The sequence below is a fragment of the Quercus lobata genome, chromosome 4 (assembly GCF_001633185.2).
Source record: "Quercus lobata isolate SW786 chromosome 4, ValleyOak3.0 Primary Assembly, whole genome shotgun sequence".
NCBI lineage: Eukaryota > Viridiplantae > Streptophyta > Magnoliopsida > Fagales > Fagaceae > Quercus > Quercus lobata.
Genome location: NC_044907.1, coordinates 61289607 through 61310806, shown reverse-complemented (window position 1 = coordinate 61310806; position 21200 = coordinate 61289607). Strand labels below are relative to the sequence as shown.

At 32.4% G+C, this 21200-nt stretch overlaps 1 protein-coding gene across 1 annotated transcript; it reads left to right on the top strand.

Moving 5' to 3' along the window:
* Positions 1–16205: 16205 nt before the first annotated feature.
* LOC115987546 (UDP-glycosyltransferase 82A1-like) lies at positions 16206–20765 on the top strand. Its single transcript, XM_031111119.1, has 2 exons — positions 16206–16757; positions 19821–20765. Exons 1-2 carry the CDS (start codon positions 16277–16279, stop codon positions 20741–20743), a joined length of 1404 nt encoding a protein of 467 aa, XP_030966979.1. The 5' UTR covers positions 16206–16276; the 3' UTR covers positions 20744–20765.
* The last annotated feature ends 435 nt before the right edge of the window (positions 20766–21200 follow it).

The window sequence follows — 21200 nt, the reverse complement described above, 5'->3', positions numbered from 1 at the left end:
TATACACACTAGTTGCTAACCCGTGCAATGCACAGAAATAGCTATTGGATGAGTTTCAAGAAAAAAAAAAAAAAAACTATTATTTTTGAGTTGGGAGTAGTAAGAAAAAATGCATAAATTTTTTTTAAAAAAATGATATTGAAAAAATAGCACAAAGTTTTATTAGTTAAGTAGAAGAAAATAATGCTTTTTATATTAGTTTTTTGTGGGAAGGAATAAAAGATAGAATGTTGCATCTCTAGTTTATATTAGTATATACAAGGTAGGTTGTAATATATATATATATATATATATATATATATTGGATATACCAAAAGGTGCATATTGAAAGATCATATCTCTTCATATTGGATATATCAAAAGGTGTCAATTGAAAGGTCATAACCCTTCATATTAGATATATATGAAAATGTGCCTATTGACCTAAAATGTATCTATTGAATGAAAACGTGCCTATTGACCGAAAATGTGTTTATTGAATGAAAAAATGCATACTAACTGAAAATGTACACCTTGAATGAATAAGTACCTATTGAAGGGTCATAATCATTTGAGTATAAATAGTGGTTTATATTCATTTGGTAACTTTTCTCAATTTCTTCTCTTTCATCTTTCTTAGAAACACAAGAAAGTCTTCTCCAAAATTGCTATTTGTAGAACCCAATAAACTAGGTGGTATATGTGCTTGTTACTTTGAAGTAGTTCGTTCATTGCCATAGAAATCAATTATCTAATCAGATTTTTGGTGTTTTAGGGGAGAAGATAAGAAATTATGGGACTGAGCATCAATGTTGAAGCTATAATGGCCTTTTGATGAAATTTTCTTTGCACTTGCATGGAAGCCATTAGTAAGTAATAGGTTTCTTCACAAAAATCTATTAAGGGGAAGCTAAATCAAGGCTTCGTTGAATGTATAATTTGGCAAGGTATTCTTTTAGTGTCAGATTGAAGATTAAAGAATAAAAGATTGGAAGCGTCAAGTTTTATTTGCAAATATCAAGAAGGCAAGGGGATCATAGCTGGCTATCATAGGTGCGAAACTTTGGACAAGGTGGCCATTAATTGTCTGGCTGTCAAAGCTCTGGAACAGTAAGAAACAAAAGATTTATAAAAATTATTATTATTCTAGGTAATGCTGAAAGTAGAGGCCTTATATCAGAACATAAGAGTTCCTAGATGGCTTACTCACCTAGGCTGGCAAATGGAAGGAATATGGTTTAGAATGGCTGATTAGAGAGTGCTTAAGAAAACAGGTGATCTTGGGTGGTAGAGCACAAACAAGGTTTGAAATTAGGACTACTTGCTTAAATACTATAGCAGAGAGGAGTTGGGTGTTACTAATATTTTAACACCGAAATGAAATATTCAAGTTACATATTTTAGCATAGCAAAGAACTTTAGTTTTTTAGTTGGGATTGTTGTGATTGGAAAATATAGCAATGCCAAATTATGATAAATAAAAATATTAATATTTTAAAAAACAAAATAGAAAAACTTTAAGTATACACGTGAGCGCGTGCTTAAAGGCTAGTTAGAATTAAAGATCATTTGGGTGAACAGTGTATTCATACTTGTGGTGTACTGGTATGGATTGTTATGTTAGTTTGTATTAGACTACTTAAAAAAAAAATGTATGTCCATATCTAGTGCCAGTAAGTGAATCTTGGTTCGAGTAGAGAAGCAATTCAGACAAACATTAGATGCTAACAGACCATGGGGCTAAGCTCAGACATAATACGACAATTACATCCCTATAGTCACTATCCTTGAAGCAGTTTTTAGTGGTTCTATATGTGAAATTCAATAGCACAAAAAGGCATAATGATACAAAAATTTTCAAGTAATTAACTAACATTTTGACAATATCAATGGAGTAGATAAAAGAAAACTTGGCATATTGTTTCTAAAACAAAGGAAAAGGCAATGATTAAACAAAAGAACAATAATGGTACAAAATCTGGCTATCGAGAACTATAACCAGTTTAGTTGAAATCCTAGGCTAAACGCCCATGCTACAATGCATTTCCATTGCTGTACAATTTGCTCTGTATTGCAATTCAGAGTAGGAAGGATACACATCACGTGTGAATATTTATGTAAAATTTAAATATTACTTAAATTCATTGAAAAATACAAACCTCCTGTCTTGAGTGATACCCCTGCCCCCTTCACACTTTGAAAGTCCTTTCCACAATCGTCAAAATTGAAAATGAATTTAATATGGAGGTGGGTAATAAGTGTTGTGTTTATGGTTAAAAGCTTTGTAGTTTGTAGTGGGTTTTTTGAATAACCATAAAGTAGTGGCTGATCTTGCGAGAGTGCTCCTAGTTTTTAGGTAATGTTTTAGAGGTGTATTTTTACCGGATTGTTCTTCAATTTTTTTTTTCCTTACTTAAACGCAGGGTGTAGAAGAATTTTGGACCTAACGAAATGTCCATTCCAAACAGAGAAAGCCCCTTAAATCCATTTAAGGGGTTCTCCGGTTTGGGATAAAAAATGCTCCTACATCTATATGTTTAAATAGAGACAAACTAAATGATAATTCGGTAAAAATACAACTTTAACTCTCATTAAAACATTGCCTAAAAAATGGGGCTACTCCGCTATTGATTTTCAAATTTCTTTATCCATTTATAAATTAGATTCTCAAAATAAAAATTATATATGTAAAATAAAAACATAGATTTTTTTTTTTTTTGCTACAAAATAGGACCACTAAAAAAAAAACAAAACCCTCATTGCATGCATGAAACACGTGTGATAAGGCTAATGTGTGCGTGTGTGTGTATGTGTATACTACTATTTAAAAGGCTTCTCCTATTTGGACCATTTTTTTTTTTTTATTCAAAATATCCCTACACCCCTAGGTTTAAGTAGAGACAAAACTAAAGGACAGTTTGATAAAAATACATATCTAACTTGCACTAAAACATTACTTACAAAATAGGAACACTCTTCCACTAACCTACTTTTTCAAAGCAACTATACATTTTTTTTTTTAAATAAATACAAAAATAAGTTAAACAACCCAGCAATGTTGTTTTTTTCCCTATAAAAAAAAAAAAGAGAAATGATATGTTCACAACATTTTTACAACAAATCCTAAGTAGTAGGTTGTTACTTGTTGTTATTGTTGGGGTAAAAAAGTAATCTTAGTGTTAGGTTCAAATTTGAACAAATAACAACTAACCACCTATGATTTGTTCTGAAAATGTTGTAAAAATATTGTGGATGTAGCACATCTCTAAAAAAAAAACTAAAGTGTGTGTGTGTGTGTGTATATATACACTACTATTTAAGGGGCTTCTCCTGTTTGGACCATTTTTTTTTTTTTTATTCAAAATACCCCTATACCCCTAGGTTTAAATAGAGACAAAACTAAAGAACAATTTGGTAAAAATACATGTCTAACTTGCACTAAAATATTGCCTACAAAATAGGAACACTCTTCCACTAACCCACTTTTTCAAAGCAACTATAATTTATTTTTAAAAAAATAAATATAAAAATAAGTTAAACAACCTAGCAATGTTGTTTTTTTCCCTATAAAAAAAGAAAAAGAAATGATATGTTCACAACATTTTCATAATATTTTTACAACAAATCCTAAGTAGTAGGTTGTTACTTCTTGTTATTGTTAGGGTAAAAAAGTAATTTTAGTGTTAGTTCAAATTTGAACCAGTAACAACTAACCATCTATGATTTGTTTTGAAAATGTTGTAAAAATACTGTCGATGTAGCACATCTCTAAAATAAACACCCCACATTTATCCAATAACAAAACTAAATATAAAAATAAATAAATAAAACTAAATAGGGGCAAAATTTGGTAAAAATGTTTTTTTAACTCCCATGTAAAACACTATTTACAAAATAGGACCACACTCCCAGTACACTCACATTAGTTTACAAACTCAAATTGCTTCTTTTTCAGTTCTCCAATTCTCTCAATTCTGTGCTCTTTCCTCCAACTCCAATGGACAATTTGGACTTTAGACTTGAAGTGTAGTCAATGGCAAAAAGTAAGTATTTGTTTTCCTGTATTTGGTTTCCTTACTTTGTTATCATTATCCTTTTCATATCATTATTTTTTCTTTTCTTTTCTTTTATTTGGTCAGTTTGATGAGTGTTTAGTATTTTCTCTAATTAATAAGTCTTTTTTAAAGGGTGGGAATGATAATACAATCTTCATTCCTATAATAATAAGAAATGGTGGGGTAGAGTCGATAAGCAAGTAAATTTCTAAATTAAATTCATTAAGAAATAGAAATAGATAAAAAAATCCGAAACAATCTCAAAAAAATTCAAATCCCACGTACAATTACAAACCCACTAGCCACTACGGCACTACCACACCCTCCAACAGAGAATCGTGGAAATCATGGGCATGGTCTTTCAAATACATTCAAGTAGTTTTTGGATAAATATAACTGTTAATAAATTTTTTTAATTCAAAGTTCAAAAAATAATAGAAAATACTATAAAGTTGCTTCCCACATTTCCTTCAAAAAAAAAAAAAAAAAAAAATTCAAACTTCCTTAACAGTTGCTATGGTTAAAACTACCGTCATCTGTTTATTAAAAAAAATTTGTTATCTATTTTTGTTTTAAATATTAATTTTAGTTTAATACATGGGCTTTTTTTCTTTCTACTATGTTCTTTTGAGTGTTATAAAAAGTGAACAAATCCATTAACTGAAAGTTACTGGATTGTTACTTTTAACACTCAAAGAACTAGTAGAAGAAAAAATACAAGCCCATGTATTAAACTAAAATTAATATTTAAAACAAAAATAGATAACAATTTTTTAATAAACAGATGACGGTAGTTTTAACCATAGCAACTGTTAAGGAAGTTTGAATTTTTTTTTTTTTTTTTTTTTGAAGGAAATGTGGGAAGCAACTTTATAGTATTTTCTATTATTTTTTGAACTTTGAATTAAAAAAATTTATTAACAGTTATATTTATCCAAAAACTACTTGAATGTATTTGAAAGACCATGCCCATGATTTCCACGATTCTCTGTTGGAGGGTGTGGTAGTGCCGTAGTGGCTAGTGGGTTTGTAATTGTACGTGGGATTTGAATTTTTTTGAGATTGTTTCGGATTTTTTTATCTATTTCTATTTCTTAATGAATTTAATTTAGAAATTTACTTGCTTATCGACTCTACCCCACCATTTCTTATTATTATAGGAATGAAGATTGTATTATCATTCCCACCCTTTAAAAAAGACTTATTAATTAGAGAAAATACTAAACACTCATCAAACTGACCAAATAAAAGAAAAGAAAAGAAAAAATAATGATATGAAAAGGATAATGATAACAAAGTAAGGAAACCAAATACAGGAAAACAAATACTTACTTTTTGCCATTGACTACACTTCAAGTCTAAAGTCCAAATTGTCCATTGGAGTTGGAGGAAAGAGCACAGAATTGAGAGAATTGGAGAACTGAAAAAGAAGCAATTTGAGTTTGTAAACTAATGTGAGTGTACTGGGAGTGTGGTCCTATTTTGTAAATAGTGTTTTACATGGGAGTTAAAAAAACATTTTTACCAAATTTTGCCCCTATTTAGTTTTATTTATTTATTTTTATATTTAGTTTTGTTATTGGATAAATGTGGGGTGTTTATTTTAGAGATGTGCTACATCGACAGTATTTTTACAACATTTTCAAAACAAATCATAGATGGTTAGTTGTTACTGGTTCAAATTTGAACTAACACTAAAATTACTTTTTTACCCTAACAATAACAAGAAGTAACAACCTACTACTTAGGATTTGTTGTAAAAATATTATGAAAATGTTGTGAACATATCATTTCTTTTTCTTTTTTTATAGGGAAAAAAACAACATTGCTAGGTTGTTTAACTTATTTTTATATTTATTTTTTTAAAAATAAATTATAGTTGCTTTGAAAAAGTGGGTTAGTGGAAGAGTGTTCCTATTTTGTAGGCAATATTTTAGTGCAAGTTAGACATGTATTTTTACCAAATTGTTCTTTAGTTTTGTCTCTATTTAAACCTAGGGGTATAGGGGTATTTTGAATAAAAAAAAAAAAAATGGTCCAAACAGGAGAAGCCCCTTAAATAGTAGTGTATATATACACACACACACACACACTTTAGTTTTTTTTTTAGAGATGTGCTACATCCACAATATTTTTACAACATTTTCAGAACAAATCATAGGTGGTTAGTTGTTATTTGTTCAAATTTGAACCTAACACTAAGATTACTTTTTTACCCCAACAATAACAACAAGTAACAACCTACTACTTAGGATTTGTTGTAAAAATGTTGTGAACATATCATTTCTCTTTTTTTTTTTTATAGGGAAAAAAACAACATTGCTGGGTTGTTTAACTTATTTTTGTATTTATTTAAAAAAAAAAATGTATAGTTGCTTTGAAAAAGTAGGTTAGTGGAAGAGTGTTCCTATTTTGTAAGTAATGTTTTAGTGCAAGTTAGATATGTATTTTTATCAAACTGTCCTTTAGTTTTGTCTCTACTTAAACCTAGGGGTGTAGGGATATTTTGAATAAAAAAAAAAAAATGGTCCAAATAGGAGAAGCCTTTTAAATAGTAGTATACACATACACACACACGCACACATTAGCCTTATCACACGTGTTTCATGCATGCAATGAGGGTTTTGTTTTTTTTTTAGTGGTCCTATTTTGTAGCAAAAAAAAAAAAAATCTATGTTTTTATTTTACATATATAATTTTTATTTTGAGAATCTAATTTATAAATGGATAAAGAAATTTGAAAATCAATAGCGGAGTAGCCCCATTTTTTAGGCAATGTTTTAATGAGAGTTAAAGTTGTATTTTTACCGAATTATCATTTAGTTTGTCTCTATTTAAACATATAGATGTAGGAGCATTTTTTATCCCAAACCGGAGAACCCCTTAAATGGATTTAAGGGGCTTTCTCTGTTTGGAATGGACATTTCGTTAGGTCCAAAATTCTTCTACACCCTGCGTTTAAGTAAGGAAAAAAAAAATTGAAGAACAATCCGGTAAAAATACACCTCTAAAACATTACCTAAAAACTAGGAGCACTCTCGCAAGATCAGCCACTACTTTATGGTTATTCAAAAAACCCACTACAAACTACAAAGCTTTTAACCATAAACACAACACTTATTACCCACCTCCATATTAAATTCATTTTCAATTTTGACGATTGTGGAAAGGACTTTCAAAGTGTGAAGGGGGCAGGGGTATCACTCAAGACAGGAGGTTTGTATTTTTCAATGAATTTAAGTAATATTTAAATTTTACATAAATATTCACACGTGATGTGTATCCTTCCTACTCTGAATTGCAATACAGAGCAAATTGTACAGCAATGGAAATGCATTGTAGCATGGGCGTTTAGCCTAGGATTTCAACTAAACTGGTTATAGTTCTCGATAGCCAGATTTTGTACCATTATTGTTCTTTTGTTTAATCATTGCCTTTTCCTTTGTTTTAGAAACAATATGCCAAGTTTTCTTTTATCTACTCCATTGATATTGTCAAAATGTTAGTTAATTACTTGAAAATTTTTGTATCATTATGCCTTTTTGTGCTATTGAATTTCACATATAGAACCACTAAAAACTGCTTCAAGGATAGTGACTATAGGGATGTAATTGTCGTATTATGTCTGAGCTTAGCCCCATGGTCTGTTAGCATCTAATGTTTGTCTGAATTGCTTCTCTACTCGAACCAAGATTCACTTACTGGCACTAGATATGGACATACATTTTTTTTTAAGTAGTCTAATACAAACTAACATAACAATCCATACCAGTACACCACAAGTATGAATACACTGTTCACCCAAATGATCTTTAATTCTAACTAGCCTTTAAGCACGCGCTCACGTGTATACTTAAAGTTTTTCTATTTTGTTTTTTAAAATATTAATATTTTTATTTATCATAATTTGGCATTGCTATATTTTCCAATCACAACAATCCCAACTAAAAAACTAAAGTTCTTTGCTATGCTAAAATATGTAACTTGAATATTTCATTTCGGTGTTAAAATATTAGTAACACCCAACTCCTCTCTGCTATAGTATTTAAGCAAGTAGTCCTAATTTCAAACCTTGTTTGTGCTCTACCACCCAAGATCACCTGTTTTCTTAAGCACTCTCTAATCAGCCATTCTAAACCATATTCCTTCCATTTGCCAGCCTAGGTGAGTAAGCCATCTAGGAACTCTTATGTTCTGATATAAGGCCTCTACTTTCAGCATTACCTAGAATAATAATAATTTTTATAAATCTTTTGTTTCTTACTGTTCCAGAGCTTTGACAGCCAGACAATTAATGGCCACCTTGTCCAAAGTTTCGCACCTATGATAGCCAGCTATGATCCCCTTGCCTTCTTGATATTTGCAAATAAAACTTGACGCTTCCAATCTTTTATTCTTTAATCTTCAATCTGACACTAAAAGAATACCTTGCCAAATTATACATTCAACGAAGCCTTGATTTAGCTTCCCCTTAATAGATTTTTGTGAAGAAACCTATTACTTACTAATGGCTTCCATGCAAGTGCAAAGAAAATTTCATCAAAAGGCCATTATAGCTTCAACATTGATGCTCAGTCCCATAATTTCTTATCTTCTCCCCTAAAACACCAAAAATCTGATTAGATAATTGATTTCTATGGCAATGAACGAACTACTTCAAAGTAACAAGCACATATACCACCTAGTTTATTGGGTTCTACAAATAGCAATTTTGGAGAAGACTTTCTTGTGTTTCTAAGAAAGATGAAAGAGAAGAAATTGAGAAAAGTTACCAAATGAATATAAACCACTATTTATACTCAAATGATTATGACCCTTCAATAGGTACTTATTCATTCAAGGTGTACATTTTCAGTTAGTATGCATTTTTTCATTCAATAAACACATTTTCAGTCAATAGGCACGTTTTCATTCAATAGATACATTTTAGGTCAATAGGCACATTTTCATATATATCTAATATGAAGGGTTATGACCTTTCAATTGATACCTTTTGATATATCCAATATGAAGAGATATGATCTTTCAATATGCACCTTTTGGTATATCCAATATATATATATATATATATATATTACAACCTACCTTGTATATACTAATATAAACTAGAGATGCAACATTCTATCTTTTATTCCTTCCCACAAAAAACTAATATAAAAAGCATTATTTTCTTCTACTTAACTAATAAAACTTTGTGCTATTTTTTCAATATCATTTTTAAAAAAAAATTTTATGCATTTTTTCTTACTACTCCCAACTCAAAAATAATAGTTTTTTTTTTTTTTTTCTTGAAACTCATCCAATAGCTATTTCTATGCATTGTACGGGTTAGCGACTAGTGTGTATATATATAAAACAACATTGCTTTTTTCTACCTAACTAATCAAATTTTGTGCTATTTTTTTCATTTTCATTTTTTTTTAAATTATACATTTTTGCTTACTACTCCAACTCAAAAATAATGGTTTTTTTTCCCCCTTGAAACTCATCCAGTAGCTATTCTCATGCATCTATATATATAAACAACATTGCTTTTTTTTTTTTTTCCTAATTAGTAAAACTTTGTGCTATTTTTTCAATATCATTTTTTTTTAAAAAAAAAATTATGCATTTTTGCTTACTACTTCCAACTCAAAAAATGGTTTTTTTTTTTTTTTTTTTCCTGAAACTCATCCAATAGCTATTTCCATGCATCGCATGGTTTAGCAACTAGTGTGTGTGTGTGTGTGTGTCTATCTATCTATCTATTTGATGATGCTGAAAATCGTCAGTAAGTCGCACAATACTCACATGCTCGAAGTAAGACCTGCGAAATAAAGACAAAGAAAACCCTAGAAGAGTACCAGTGCGGTACCGACTAAAGGCCCTTTAAAGGTTAAGTCAGAAAACTTTTCACAACTCTAGAGTGCCAGAGTTGGAGTAAATTATGCGTACCTTGGTTTGTGAGGGTTTTGGGGTTTTTATAGTAGAGTAGGATTGACACTAGTTCCTTGGCTAAGAAGATGTTTCCTTGTGAGAGAGAACCTCCTTAATTCGCGTATCTTGCAGAATCCTTTCCTTGTAGGAGTCTTCTTGATTAGGGTTAAGCGTGGGGCACAAGATATTTCCTTTTATACTTATGCATTTAGATCAAGAAAAAATCATGTTGAACCCGTCAACTTCTCCTTCCATCAATACCTTAAGGTCATCTCTATTCCATACACTGACAACTCTTAGGCGTACCGCCAGTCTCGAGATGGATTGTCAATCTTTTAGAGTCGTTTACAGGCATGTAAGCAAAGTCATTAGCTACTACAAGTTCATTGGCTTTACTTCAAGAATTCTACTTATCAGTTGCCCCCTACTCCATAACCCCGTCAGTTCTAGCTGACGGGTTATGGAGTTTGATTTGTATTTCTTTTATTTTATCTATATATATATATATATATATATATATATAGTTAAAGGGGTATTTATTGATTGATTCCTTGAGCAGCCATTAATAAATGTCAGAACACGTGGCTCAAGCCAATTGGCCTTGTTTCTGGACGAGGGTGTTGCTTCGTCTTCTGTGCATTTTTTATCCTATATATACCTCTCTTCCTTCCTCACTTTCTCTTATTTCATCATTGTTGATCATCAGAGAACTCGTCATTTCAAGAACTTTGCTCACATCATCGTGCCTTTGTTACCATCCTTTTGCTGAGACCGTCACCTTTCAGGAAACAGTCTACTTTACTTGGTAAGTCATCTTTTCCTTCTCTTTTATTTTTGTCTCTCCTAGTTAATTGTTTAACTTTTTTAGAGAGGCCGTCAACTTAGGTTCTTAGAATACCTCCATCACTTGTAGGAAAATAGATATCTAGAGAAACGATGAGTGAGCAATCATCAGTTCGTGAGGGAGCGAGCTACGATGAGGTCTTCCAATTAGGTGCTGTCTTGCCGCCAAGTCTTTAATCTCTCAAGCATGTCATGCCTCCCCTTTCAAATTCGTGCAAATCCAACCTTCGCCTGATGAAACCAACCACACAAGAGTGCTCCACAGCCTCTCGCAATGAAAACCTAAGAACCTGGTCTCCAATGGCAATAGCATGTGCCCCCATGCACGGTCAATGCTCCGATTCTTACTCCACGTGCCACCAAGGATTCTTGACCCACAGATCGGATTTTGGACACAAGCTGCCATGAATGCCTTGTATCCACCACTCTACAAAACCAGAGAATCTGGAACACATACAACCCTACACACACTCTCACGTGCCACTTGGACGAAGTCCATTCACGCGTCATTTAGATGCCAAAGAACTACGTTAGCCTTCTTCTGACATCATCCATGACGTCATTTGTTGATGTCAGCAAGAGCCAGCTAAGCCCTAGCCATGTCACTACCATGCAAGTCTCACCACGTCAAAAAGCTAGCACCACATCATCATTGATTCTGCTGAACTGGATTGACCTGACCTAGATTTCTCGGATCTGACCCGTAGACCGTGGCTAGTGCTTGACCATTGACTTTGACTCATTTGTTGACTTTGACTTTTTGCATTGACCTTTGATCAAAAGTTAAAACTTCTAAAATGGCCTATCTTGCTCAGTTTTTTGTGTAGATTCTGATTTTAGACTCTGTTTCTTCATTTGAAGCTCCAAAATTGATCAATTGGTACATTCTTCATCGTTGTTTCTTCAAAAGCATTCTTCAAGGCATCTTTAAGGGATCTTCTCATGCTTATCCAACCTCAAGCCTTCATTGAACTTCTACATTGAGTTTGAGAGAGAGTGTTAGAGATATATTAAACATATTAGCCCAATGTAATAGGCCTAAGCCAACTACTACTTGTATTAGTAGTCTAAGATTTAGTCGTTTATATATACTCATGTTAGGGTTCATTGTAATACAGATTATTGTACTACAATCTTATATAATAAAAATGTAGTCCTTAAGGGATTCCTCTATGGACGTTGGCTAACAAGGCTGAACCATGTAACCCTTGTGTTATCGATATTCATATTCTATGTTTCACCTTCCGCATCCACTTTAGCATATACAACATAATATAACACATTGCGTTATTAATATATTTAACAAAATGCAAGTTTCCAAACATAGCCTTGTTGAATTTATTGTGAAAGTTTGTGTTAAAATTGGTGGAATATATTAAGGCAAGCTTAAGAAAATCTAGATATATCTTATAGGTTTACAAAAGTTGAGCCGTCGATGACATAATGCGCGTATTTTGCCTGTTCAATTGATGGCTGGGAGAAGCCCACGGTTCCACAACCACAACCTACGACAACTTCAAAATTAAGTTACGCTTTTTATGTAAAGCATGTAAAACACGTGCACATATGCTTGCATTTTTTTTGTTTCTGGGCCACGCATGCTTGTGCATTTCTCTTTTTAGAAGAAAAGTGTATGGCTGTGTATGCTTGTGCATTTCTCTCGCGATCGAACAACTCGCACGTTTTATGGTATACAACGCATGATATTGGCCTTTGTCTGACTTTCATGCGTTCACATCTCACTTTTGTCTCTTTTATGTCAGCAATGCTATTTTTTTTTTTGGATGGGATGTTGGCAATGCTGTTAAATCTTTCGTTAACAGGACTTGCCATATTTTTGTGTCTTTGTTTCAGTCCGAATATACATTTATGGTCAATTTCAACTTTAGTTAGTTAACAAAGTAGATATCATTCTTATAATCATGAGGCTTTTGATTTTTGACAATTGATTAGTTAAATCTTCAAATAATTCATTTTATTTTGGAAAATAATTCAAGTACTATCAATTTTAATTAAATATTAAATATTACATTGTTAATACCATACTTTATCAACCTCGATTTATGTGCTAGATCTCAAGAATTTTTTTTTTTTTTTAAATCATATTTTTACTAAGGGATAGTGGAAATGTCTAAATCATCATAGTTATCCAAAGCACTCAAAATGTTTGTTCAAGTCAAAAAGACCACACCACCCCTAGTGGACCAAGAGTTGACTGAAGGTTGAATTTACTCAAAACTTCACAAACACACCTTTTTTTCATGTTTTTATATCAAATCTATTGTTTTAAGAACTTTTTGTCAATTTTGACCAAATTTGACTTAGATTAACTCTCAGGAGCTTAACCGAGAGTAGACCGTCTAATCAGGATAAGCCCTAGCTCATATTGAAAAATAATAATTTTCCTTCAAAATTTTAAAAACTTTTCTCCCCAAATCGAGTAAACTTTGTTCTCATCTCACATTCAATTAAAAGTAGAACAAAATATTAAAGAAAATGTTTCACATAATGGAATCACGTGTAGAACAAAATATTTTGGCTCTTATGTTTTCAAACCCCCAATGAAAGGAAGAAATAAATGCAACTTGTATTTGAACGCAGCTTCTGTTGGAGTCTCATCCATTTACCAATTAGTTTACAAAGTAGAACAAAATATTAAAGAAAATGTTTCGCATAATGGAATCACATGTAGAACAAAATATTAAAGAAAATGTTTCACATAATGGAATCACATTTTGTATTAATTAAGAAACATACCTTTTGGACTAATAATCATGCACTTGAAATGTGTGGTGAATTTGAGTTTGTTGAATGCTTATAGAGATTTTTTTTTTTTTTTTTTTTTTGTTCAAAATGCGTATAGGGATTTATCTGTTTCTGATGAATGTTGATATTCATTTTCGTGACATTTTTTTTATAAACCCGATTCAACCAAGCTCGACTTCCTTATGAGCTCAATTCATGTATTATATTATATATTATTCTTTTAAGCATAGCCCAAGCCCATGCGACATATTGAAAAAATTGAGAGAGTGACATTTAGAGGGTTTGTGTCAGTTTCTTTTGGACCTTTTGCATGAGTCTAGGTCATGCGTGCTAGCAAGTGAGCAAAAGACACTGGTAGCACCTCAAGCTCATGGAGGAGGTCTTGTACCCTAAATTTCCACCCTAAAAGAGCTTTTATGCTCTAGCTAACTGTGGCCCAACTTTTCTACTCAATAGTTTTTCTGCCTGAAACATGTAACTGACCCTAAATGGCTAGCATTGTCTGCTACATCAACTAAATGCAGCCTCCAAGGGCCTACCATCTCTAGGAAATATCAGCCCATGAATTTAGGCCATTTCATTTCCCAAATGATGCAAAAAGCAAGCCAACCCTCTAACCCAATTAGAGCAAATCTAATCATAATCTCTTTGATTGAAACCTTAGGGTTCAAAGTCTCTTTTATTGACCAAAACTCAGTCACTTAGAGCACTTTAAACTCAATACAAAAGGCCTCAATCAAATTCAAAAGCAACCACATTTTAAACAATACAAGAGTCTCTCTTCAACTTTAGAGCAAAAGTCCATTCAACCAGCCAATATCCTCACAATTTTAAAGTTTGGGGATGGAAATATGAGTACAGGGAAACCTTCCCTCTTTTCCTCACAATCTCTTTCAATTTCCTCTTCTCAATGACTGTGGGTCAAAGTTTTGGACCTATGCACTTTTTTTGCATTTTCTTGTATTTCAATTATGGCATTTTGAATTCTCTCTTGTTAAAGGACCATTAGCCTTTTGTTCATTATACATTTGGAATTTTGGATTTGATTCTCCACAAATAAATATTTCTAAAGAACCTAAGGGGAGATTTGGACTAATCTTGCATTTTTGGCCCTTGTCGCAAAACGTCCCCGACAATGAATAAAAGAGAAGGTAAAAGAAGCAAGAAGAGAAAATAGAGTGTGTAAGTTAAAATTTCAAAAAGGATAAGAGATGAGGAGGTTGTAAACTATGAGAATGTGGATTTAGTGGGGAGTTTTAAATTGTGAGATTTCATTTTACAAATTTATCCCCCTTAATTAAAAACCTATAGGGGATATTTAGGATATTCAAGATTCAAAAAAAATAAGTGTTCATAGCTTAAAAGCTCCTTAAATAGTAACAAAGACTAAAGAGTATAAATATAAATATAAATATAGATATAGATAGTGGGCTCCAGTTAATTCAACTGGTAAAATTTTTAATTGTGAAATAAGAAATTTGAAGTTCGTCCCCACATATACCAAAAACTTATGGTGTTATCAAGATTGAACGTTATTGTTGAAACTATCTCAAAAAATATAAAGATATAGACAACTCAAATGCGTATAAAGGAATGAAATCAATAAGAGTTAAGAGTCATAATCTTCTCATGGATCGAATCGATCCCTTTGCTTCTGTCACTGGCATGACTCACAAAATAGAAAATAGCATTTTCTTTTTGGTGTCTAAAGGTAATTTAAAACTCATTCTTCTGTGTCAGTGCCAGTGCGTCTAATTTAATTTTCAAAAAGATACATAAAGAAACTTCTTTCTATTGCATCCAAAAAGGAACCAGAAAGTGCAAAATATATAGACATAAAATATGGCCTCTACGGCTGAGTGAATACTTATTAGGACCCATTCACCTAAAGATTGATTAGGCAGGAAGTTATTATTGCAAATAAGTGGATGATCAAATAGGCAACTTAAAAGTTGAAGCATGTGACATGAAATGCTATCACGTCATGTGTTGGAAAAAAAGCTCCCATGCCTCAATCAGAAAACTTATGGGCAGGTGCCGCTTAGCCTAACTTACACCTTTTTTCCTTTGGATAGAACTTTACACCTTGTTTTTAAATTTTAATTACACCCTTTTGTACAGCATTTGTACTCCTTTACATTTAATGCATCTCTAGAGGGATCAGTGGGCCGTTTTGCCAAATAGCATAATTTAATGAAAAGTTGTGAGAAACACATCTGGCCAAATTTATTCAATTATATAATATCCAATTTGTCAAATTCGAGTTTTAAGTATTATGAACTTTTCTGATAATTTGTTCAAATATAATACTTGGAACTTGAGTTTGGTAAACTCGAATTTCATTTGGAGCTTGAATTTGACAAACTTGAGTTTAAGAAAAATGCTATATAATTAAGTTAGTTTGGCAGAATCTTCATTTTTCCCTAAAATTATCCTAAAATTATGCTTGGGCAAAATTACACGTAACTAGTGAGTAAAATTCTGAAGCAATAAAAATCCTAGAATTTTATTCCCACCCTTTTACGTAACATTTTGTTGAGAAAAGACTGGCCATGTTGGCTTATAACGTATTTCAGCACGTGTTGGGGCACATGCTCAGTTGACTCGCTCTCTCTCTTCTATATATTGGGATTTGGTTAGAGGGCTTGAATGCGTACAAAAAACCACATATACAGAATAGAAGTTGAGTTTGATTTGTCATAGGAGGGGAATAAGAGATGGGTAATGTGAAGTGCACAAAGAAAGCAAAGATGATTTTGGTTCCATACCCAGCACAGGGACATGTTACTCCCATGCTTAAGCTAGCCTCTGCCTTCCACAACCGTGGAATATTTGACACAATCCTGATCACCCCAGAGTTCATTCACCATCAGATTGCATCAAGTACGGAACCAAAAGACCAGATTTTGTGCATGCCAATACCAGATGGTCTAGACAAGGACACCCCACGTGATTTCTTTGCCATTGAAATGGCTATGGAGAAAAACATGCCTGTCCATTTGGAAGCCATGATTCATAAGCTTGTTGAGGATGGTGAAGTTGTATGTGTGGTGGTTGATTTGTTGGCATCATGGGCTATTGAAGTAGCCAATCGGTGCAGAGTCCCCGTTGCTGGATTTTGGCCTGGCATGTTTGCCGCGTATGAAATGATTGCAGCCATTCCAGACATGGTCCGGACAGGTCTTGTTTCTGATACAGGTTAGTAACTAATTACCTGCAACCTCTTTTTAGATTAATATATTTTTATTCCTAGGTGACATTGTAAGCGCATGGCATATGTTGAGATAAGAAAATTTGAAGTCAAATGTTGAGAGGGATTATAAAATATTTGTGGGCCTTGTTAAGAAAAGTTGCCTATCTCACTATTGAATTAGAGAATGAATAATTTTAGGGAGATATAATTATAAATTCTTTTTTTTTTTTTCCAATTAGAAATGTGATAAGTTTTAATTAGAAAAATATCAACTTTAAATGAATCTCTTATAACAAAATTTTTATTAGCACCAGTTACATTATGTCGAACAATTTATTATGAAAAATATGTTACGAGTTTTGTAATTTAATTGGTTGGCACTTTCTGTGTTTCTAACAAAGATATTAATGGCTCATTTGGATTAAGGGAAAAGGAGGGTAAGTGGAGAGGAATAAAATAAAGCTAACTGAAAATAGGCTAATTTTAGGTCAATTCTACTCTGCTCTCCATTAATCCAAACAAATCATAAGAGTTCAAATTACTTCCAACTATTGATGTATTAAAAAAAAAAAATTATAATTTTTTTCACATCTCATAAGTCCCTCACTTCCTTTCTTTAACCCTTTTTGTGGAGTGCTGATGGTTGGCTATCATTAGAAGTCGGCGGCAAAAGTGTCGGTGATTTGTTAGAATATGTCACATGCGAAAATCTTTATACATAACATAACTAACGTGCTTCAACGATTTCAATAAGAAGTACGTTGACCAGTACCATAAAGATGATTGAGTGCTGGTGCATATTGCATGTGCGAAGTTACATTTTTAACTCATCTTCACGAATTATTGCCCTTCAGACAGTGCCTCTGTTTGTAACCCAATAATTTCCCAATTTAGACTAAGATTCTCTAGTGCTTTATGGTAAATTCATTCTAAAAGTTCTTAAAACTGGAAAATTATTGAATACTATGGTGGGTTCCAGTTAGTTCAACTGGTAAAATCTCTATTAGTTGTATAAGAGATTTGAGATTTAATCCGCCTATACCAAAAACTGATCAGTGTTTTGGACTGATAATAAAGATCTATCATCAGGAAAGGACTTCATAGGTTGAAATTCTCTCCCCCCCTATTAAATACTATGGGAGTACCATAAATACATACATCTTCCTCTCACATAAACTGTGAGTCCCATCATAAATTTAATTAATGAGACCACAATTATAAGAGAGGGGAGAGTACGCATTTATAGAGTACTCAATAAGTACCCCTAAAAATTTTAATCATCTATTTTTAGAGAGACTGAATCAAATTTTCTCACATCATCAATAATTTAAATAGATACCTAAATATAATTAAAATTTTAAAATGTTAATATTGTGGTAAAATGTAATTCACTTATTTTCAAAGAAATTAATAGAAATTTAAGAACTTCACAGTAGTTAGTCTCTAAAAACTTTTAAGGGAAACGTTTTTATTATTATTAATTTTTTTTGTCAATACCATGATTCCAGCTTAACTTTTTCTATCACTTTCTTCAAAAAAAAAAAAAAAAAAAAAAACTTTTTCTATCATATAAAGCTCAACTAAATGAATACATTCATGATTATCAAAAAATAAAAATGAATACATTCTTGAAAAAAAGAGAGAGAATACATTCTAATATAATTTTCAAAAATTAAGAAAATAAATCCCATTAATATATTGTAAGTGAAAAATGTCAATTTATTCCAAGCTCAACTTAATTCATTTATATATCTTTAGTTAGGGATGTGCATGGGTTAGGTTGGGCGAGTGGAGGGTAATATTTTTAACCAATCCGCTAATGGCGGGTTGGAATAATTCCAATCCGCCACCAACCCCCCAATCTATAAATCTGGCTAGTCAGTTGAAAATTTTAACGTTTTCAACTTGGTGGGTTGGACAAGTTGGCAAATTCAATTGACTAGATGAAATTATTTTAATTAAATTGGAAAATTGTTTACTCTCTCAAGTCAAAAAAGAAAAGAAAATTTTGCAATTTTTATTTAAAATAATTACAAATATTACGTAATGTTTTTTAGAATGACTGAATTTATCGCACTAAAATGAAAAACATTTAAGAATCTGAAATTAGACATGTACATAAAGTAAGAATAATAAAAAAAATCTTAGAGAGAGCGACTGGAGTTTATTAGGGAAGAAAAATGTGAAAATTAAAAAATTAAAAGAAAGAGAAAGAGATGAGAGAAATAAAGGGGGTGCATATGTGAAATAGAGTTTTACAACAGACAAAGTTATTGGGTGGTGTAACATTGTTTAAAGTTATACCAGGTGTAACTTGAACCCAACCCTCTATTTCAAGTTACATCTGATGTAGCTCTAAGTAATGTTACACCACCCAATAACTTGTTATCCAATTCATATTTTGAAAATCCAACTGTTGAATTATTTGTTCTATATATTCTTAATATGCACGCCAATTTTCATGCCAATCGAATGTAATTTACCATTCGATCCATTAACTCATCTTTTATGCATTTTTTAAACTACAAAAACTTGAATTTAAATAATTAATTGATGATATGGTTATTAATCTTTGATCATCTTTAAATTTTGTAAGCATAGAAAATATACAAAGATAATGTAATCCAACGGTAGATTTATCAAAATTTACATCTAACTAAAAAATATTAAGTGGTGTAACATTACTGAAAATTACATCAAGAGTAACTTGAACCTAACCCATATACACACACACACGTGGGCGGGTTGGATTGTGACAAGTTAGAATATCTTAACCTGCTATTCAACCCGATCAACTAAGTTATCTATCTAATCCACCCAACCCAACTTACCTCACTTAATGGACCTACATAGATTGGGTCAGGCGGGTTGGCGGGTCTAGCAATTTTTCTGAATAGTCATATCTTTAGCTATTGTAATTGGCCACTTTTTAAATTCTATTATTATCTTTAGCCATACGCTTATTTGTTTCTTGTTCAAAAAATATGGGCATGTTGCTCAATGAAAAAAAATCTTGGACCCATTAACTACATTATAATCTTTTTTTGATATTTTTGATATTGTGGCAGGAATTCCCCAACATCTAGGTAGAATTTGCTTTTTACCAAATCAACCAATGCTATCTACAGAAGATCTACCATGGCTGATTGGAACTCTTCCAGCAAGAAAAGCAAGATTCAAATTTTGGACCAGAACCTTGGATCGATCAAGAACTCTTAGATGGCTCCTAGTGAATTCCCTTCCTGATGACTACATAGATGGAAAACATGCTCAATCGGTCAAAACCTCTCAAGATCATCCACGTGTGTTCTGTATTGGACCTTTGTCTAACCATGTAATGTCCAAGAACCCCAGCTTTTGGGAAGAAGATAAGAGTTGCTTAGATTGGCTAGACAAGCAAAAGTCTAGCTCTGTTATTTACATCTCATTTGGAAGTTGGGTTAGCCCTATTGGAGAAGGTAAAGTTAAGAATCTAGCATTGGCTCTAGAGGCATCAGGACGGCCATTTCTATGGGTGCTAGGGTCAACATGGCGTGAAGGGCTACCAATTGGATATTTGGAGAGAGTGGCCATTAAATTTCAAGGCAAAGTAGTTTCATGGGCTCCCCAAATGGAAGTGTTGCGACACAAGGCTGTGGGGTGTTATCTTACACATTGTGGATGGAATTCAACAATGGAAGCCATACAATGCCAAAAGCGATTTTTGTGCTATCCAGTGGCAGGGGACCAGTTCATAAATAATAAGTACATTGTTGAAGTGTGGAAAATTGGGTTGCAACTCAATGGGTTTGGACGAAAAGATGTTGAAGAAGGCTTAAGAAGAGTAATGGAAGACACTGAGATGCAGAACAGATTAAAGAGGTTACATGAGAGAACAATGGGAGATGAGGCTAAGTCGAGAGTAATGTCTAATCTCACGGCCTTTATCCATGATCTCAATTTAATAACGCTTGGCACTCGCATTAAATCTTTTCCTGATTTTAATTTTTAGTTTTTTTTTTTTTTTTTTTTTTTTTTTTTTTTTTTTTTGTAAAATAGGGCAATTGCTTGGATTTGTTAGATAGCTTTGGCTTACAATAAAATGTGGACAGGTTTATAGAGTCAACATAAATTATTATGGCTCATTGTCTATTGACCTAAAAAAAACCATGAATTGCTATGAAAACAGGTGGTGCATTGAGAAGAGGCTCTAATATTAATGTTTTCATTGACAACAAATCTAGACATGCTTTGTAATAAAATGCATATATAAAATTATTGGAGGGATCAAATTCCCTAGGCCCAAAGCCCAATTCGCACAGCCAATGGGCAACGTCTCGTTCGGCCAACTTCAAGGACTAGGTTTGGTTTCTCAAAAAAAAGAAAAAGACTAGGTTTGGGTGTAGCAGCACGAGCACGATCTATCCTACCCTCAAGGCTCGAGACTCGAGTTCAGCTCATATCCACCT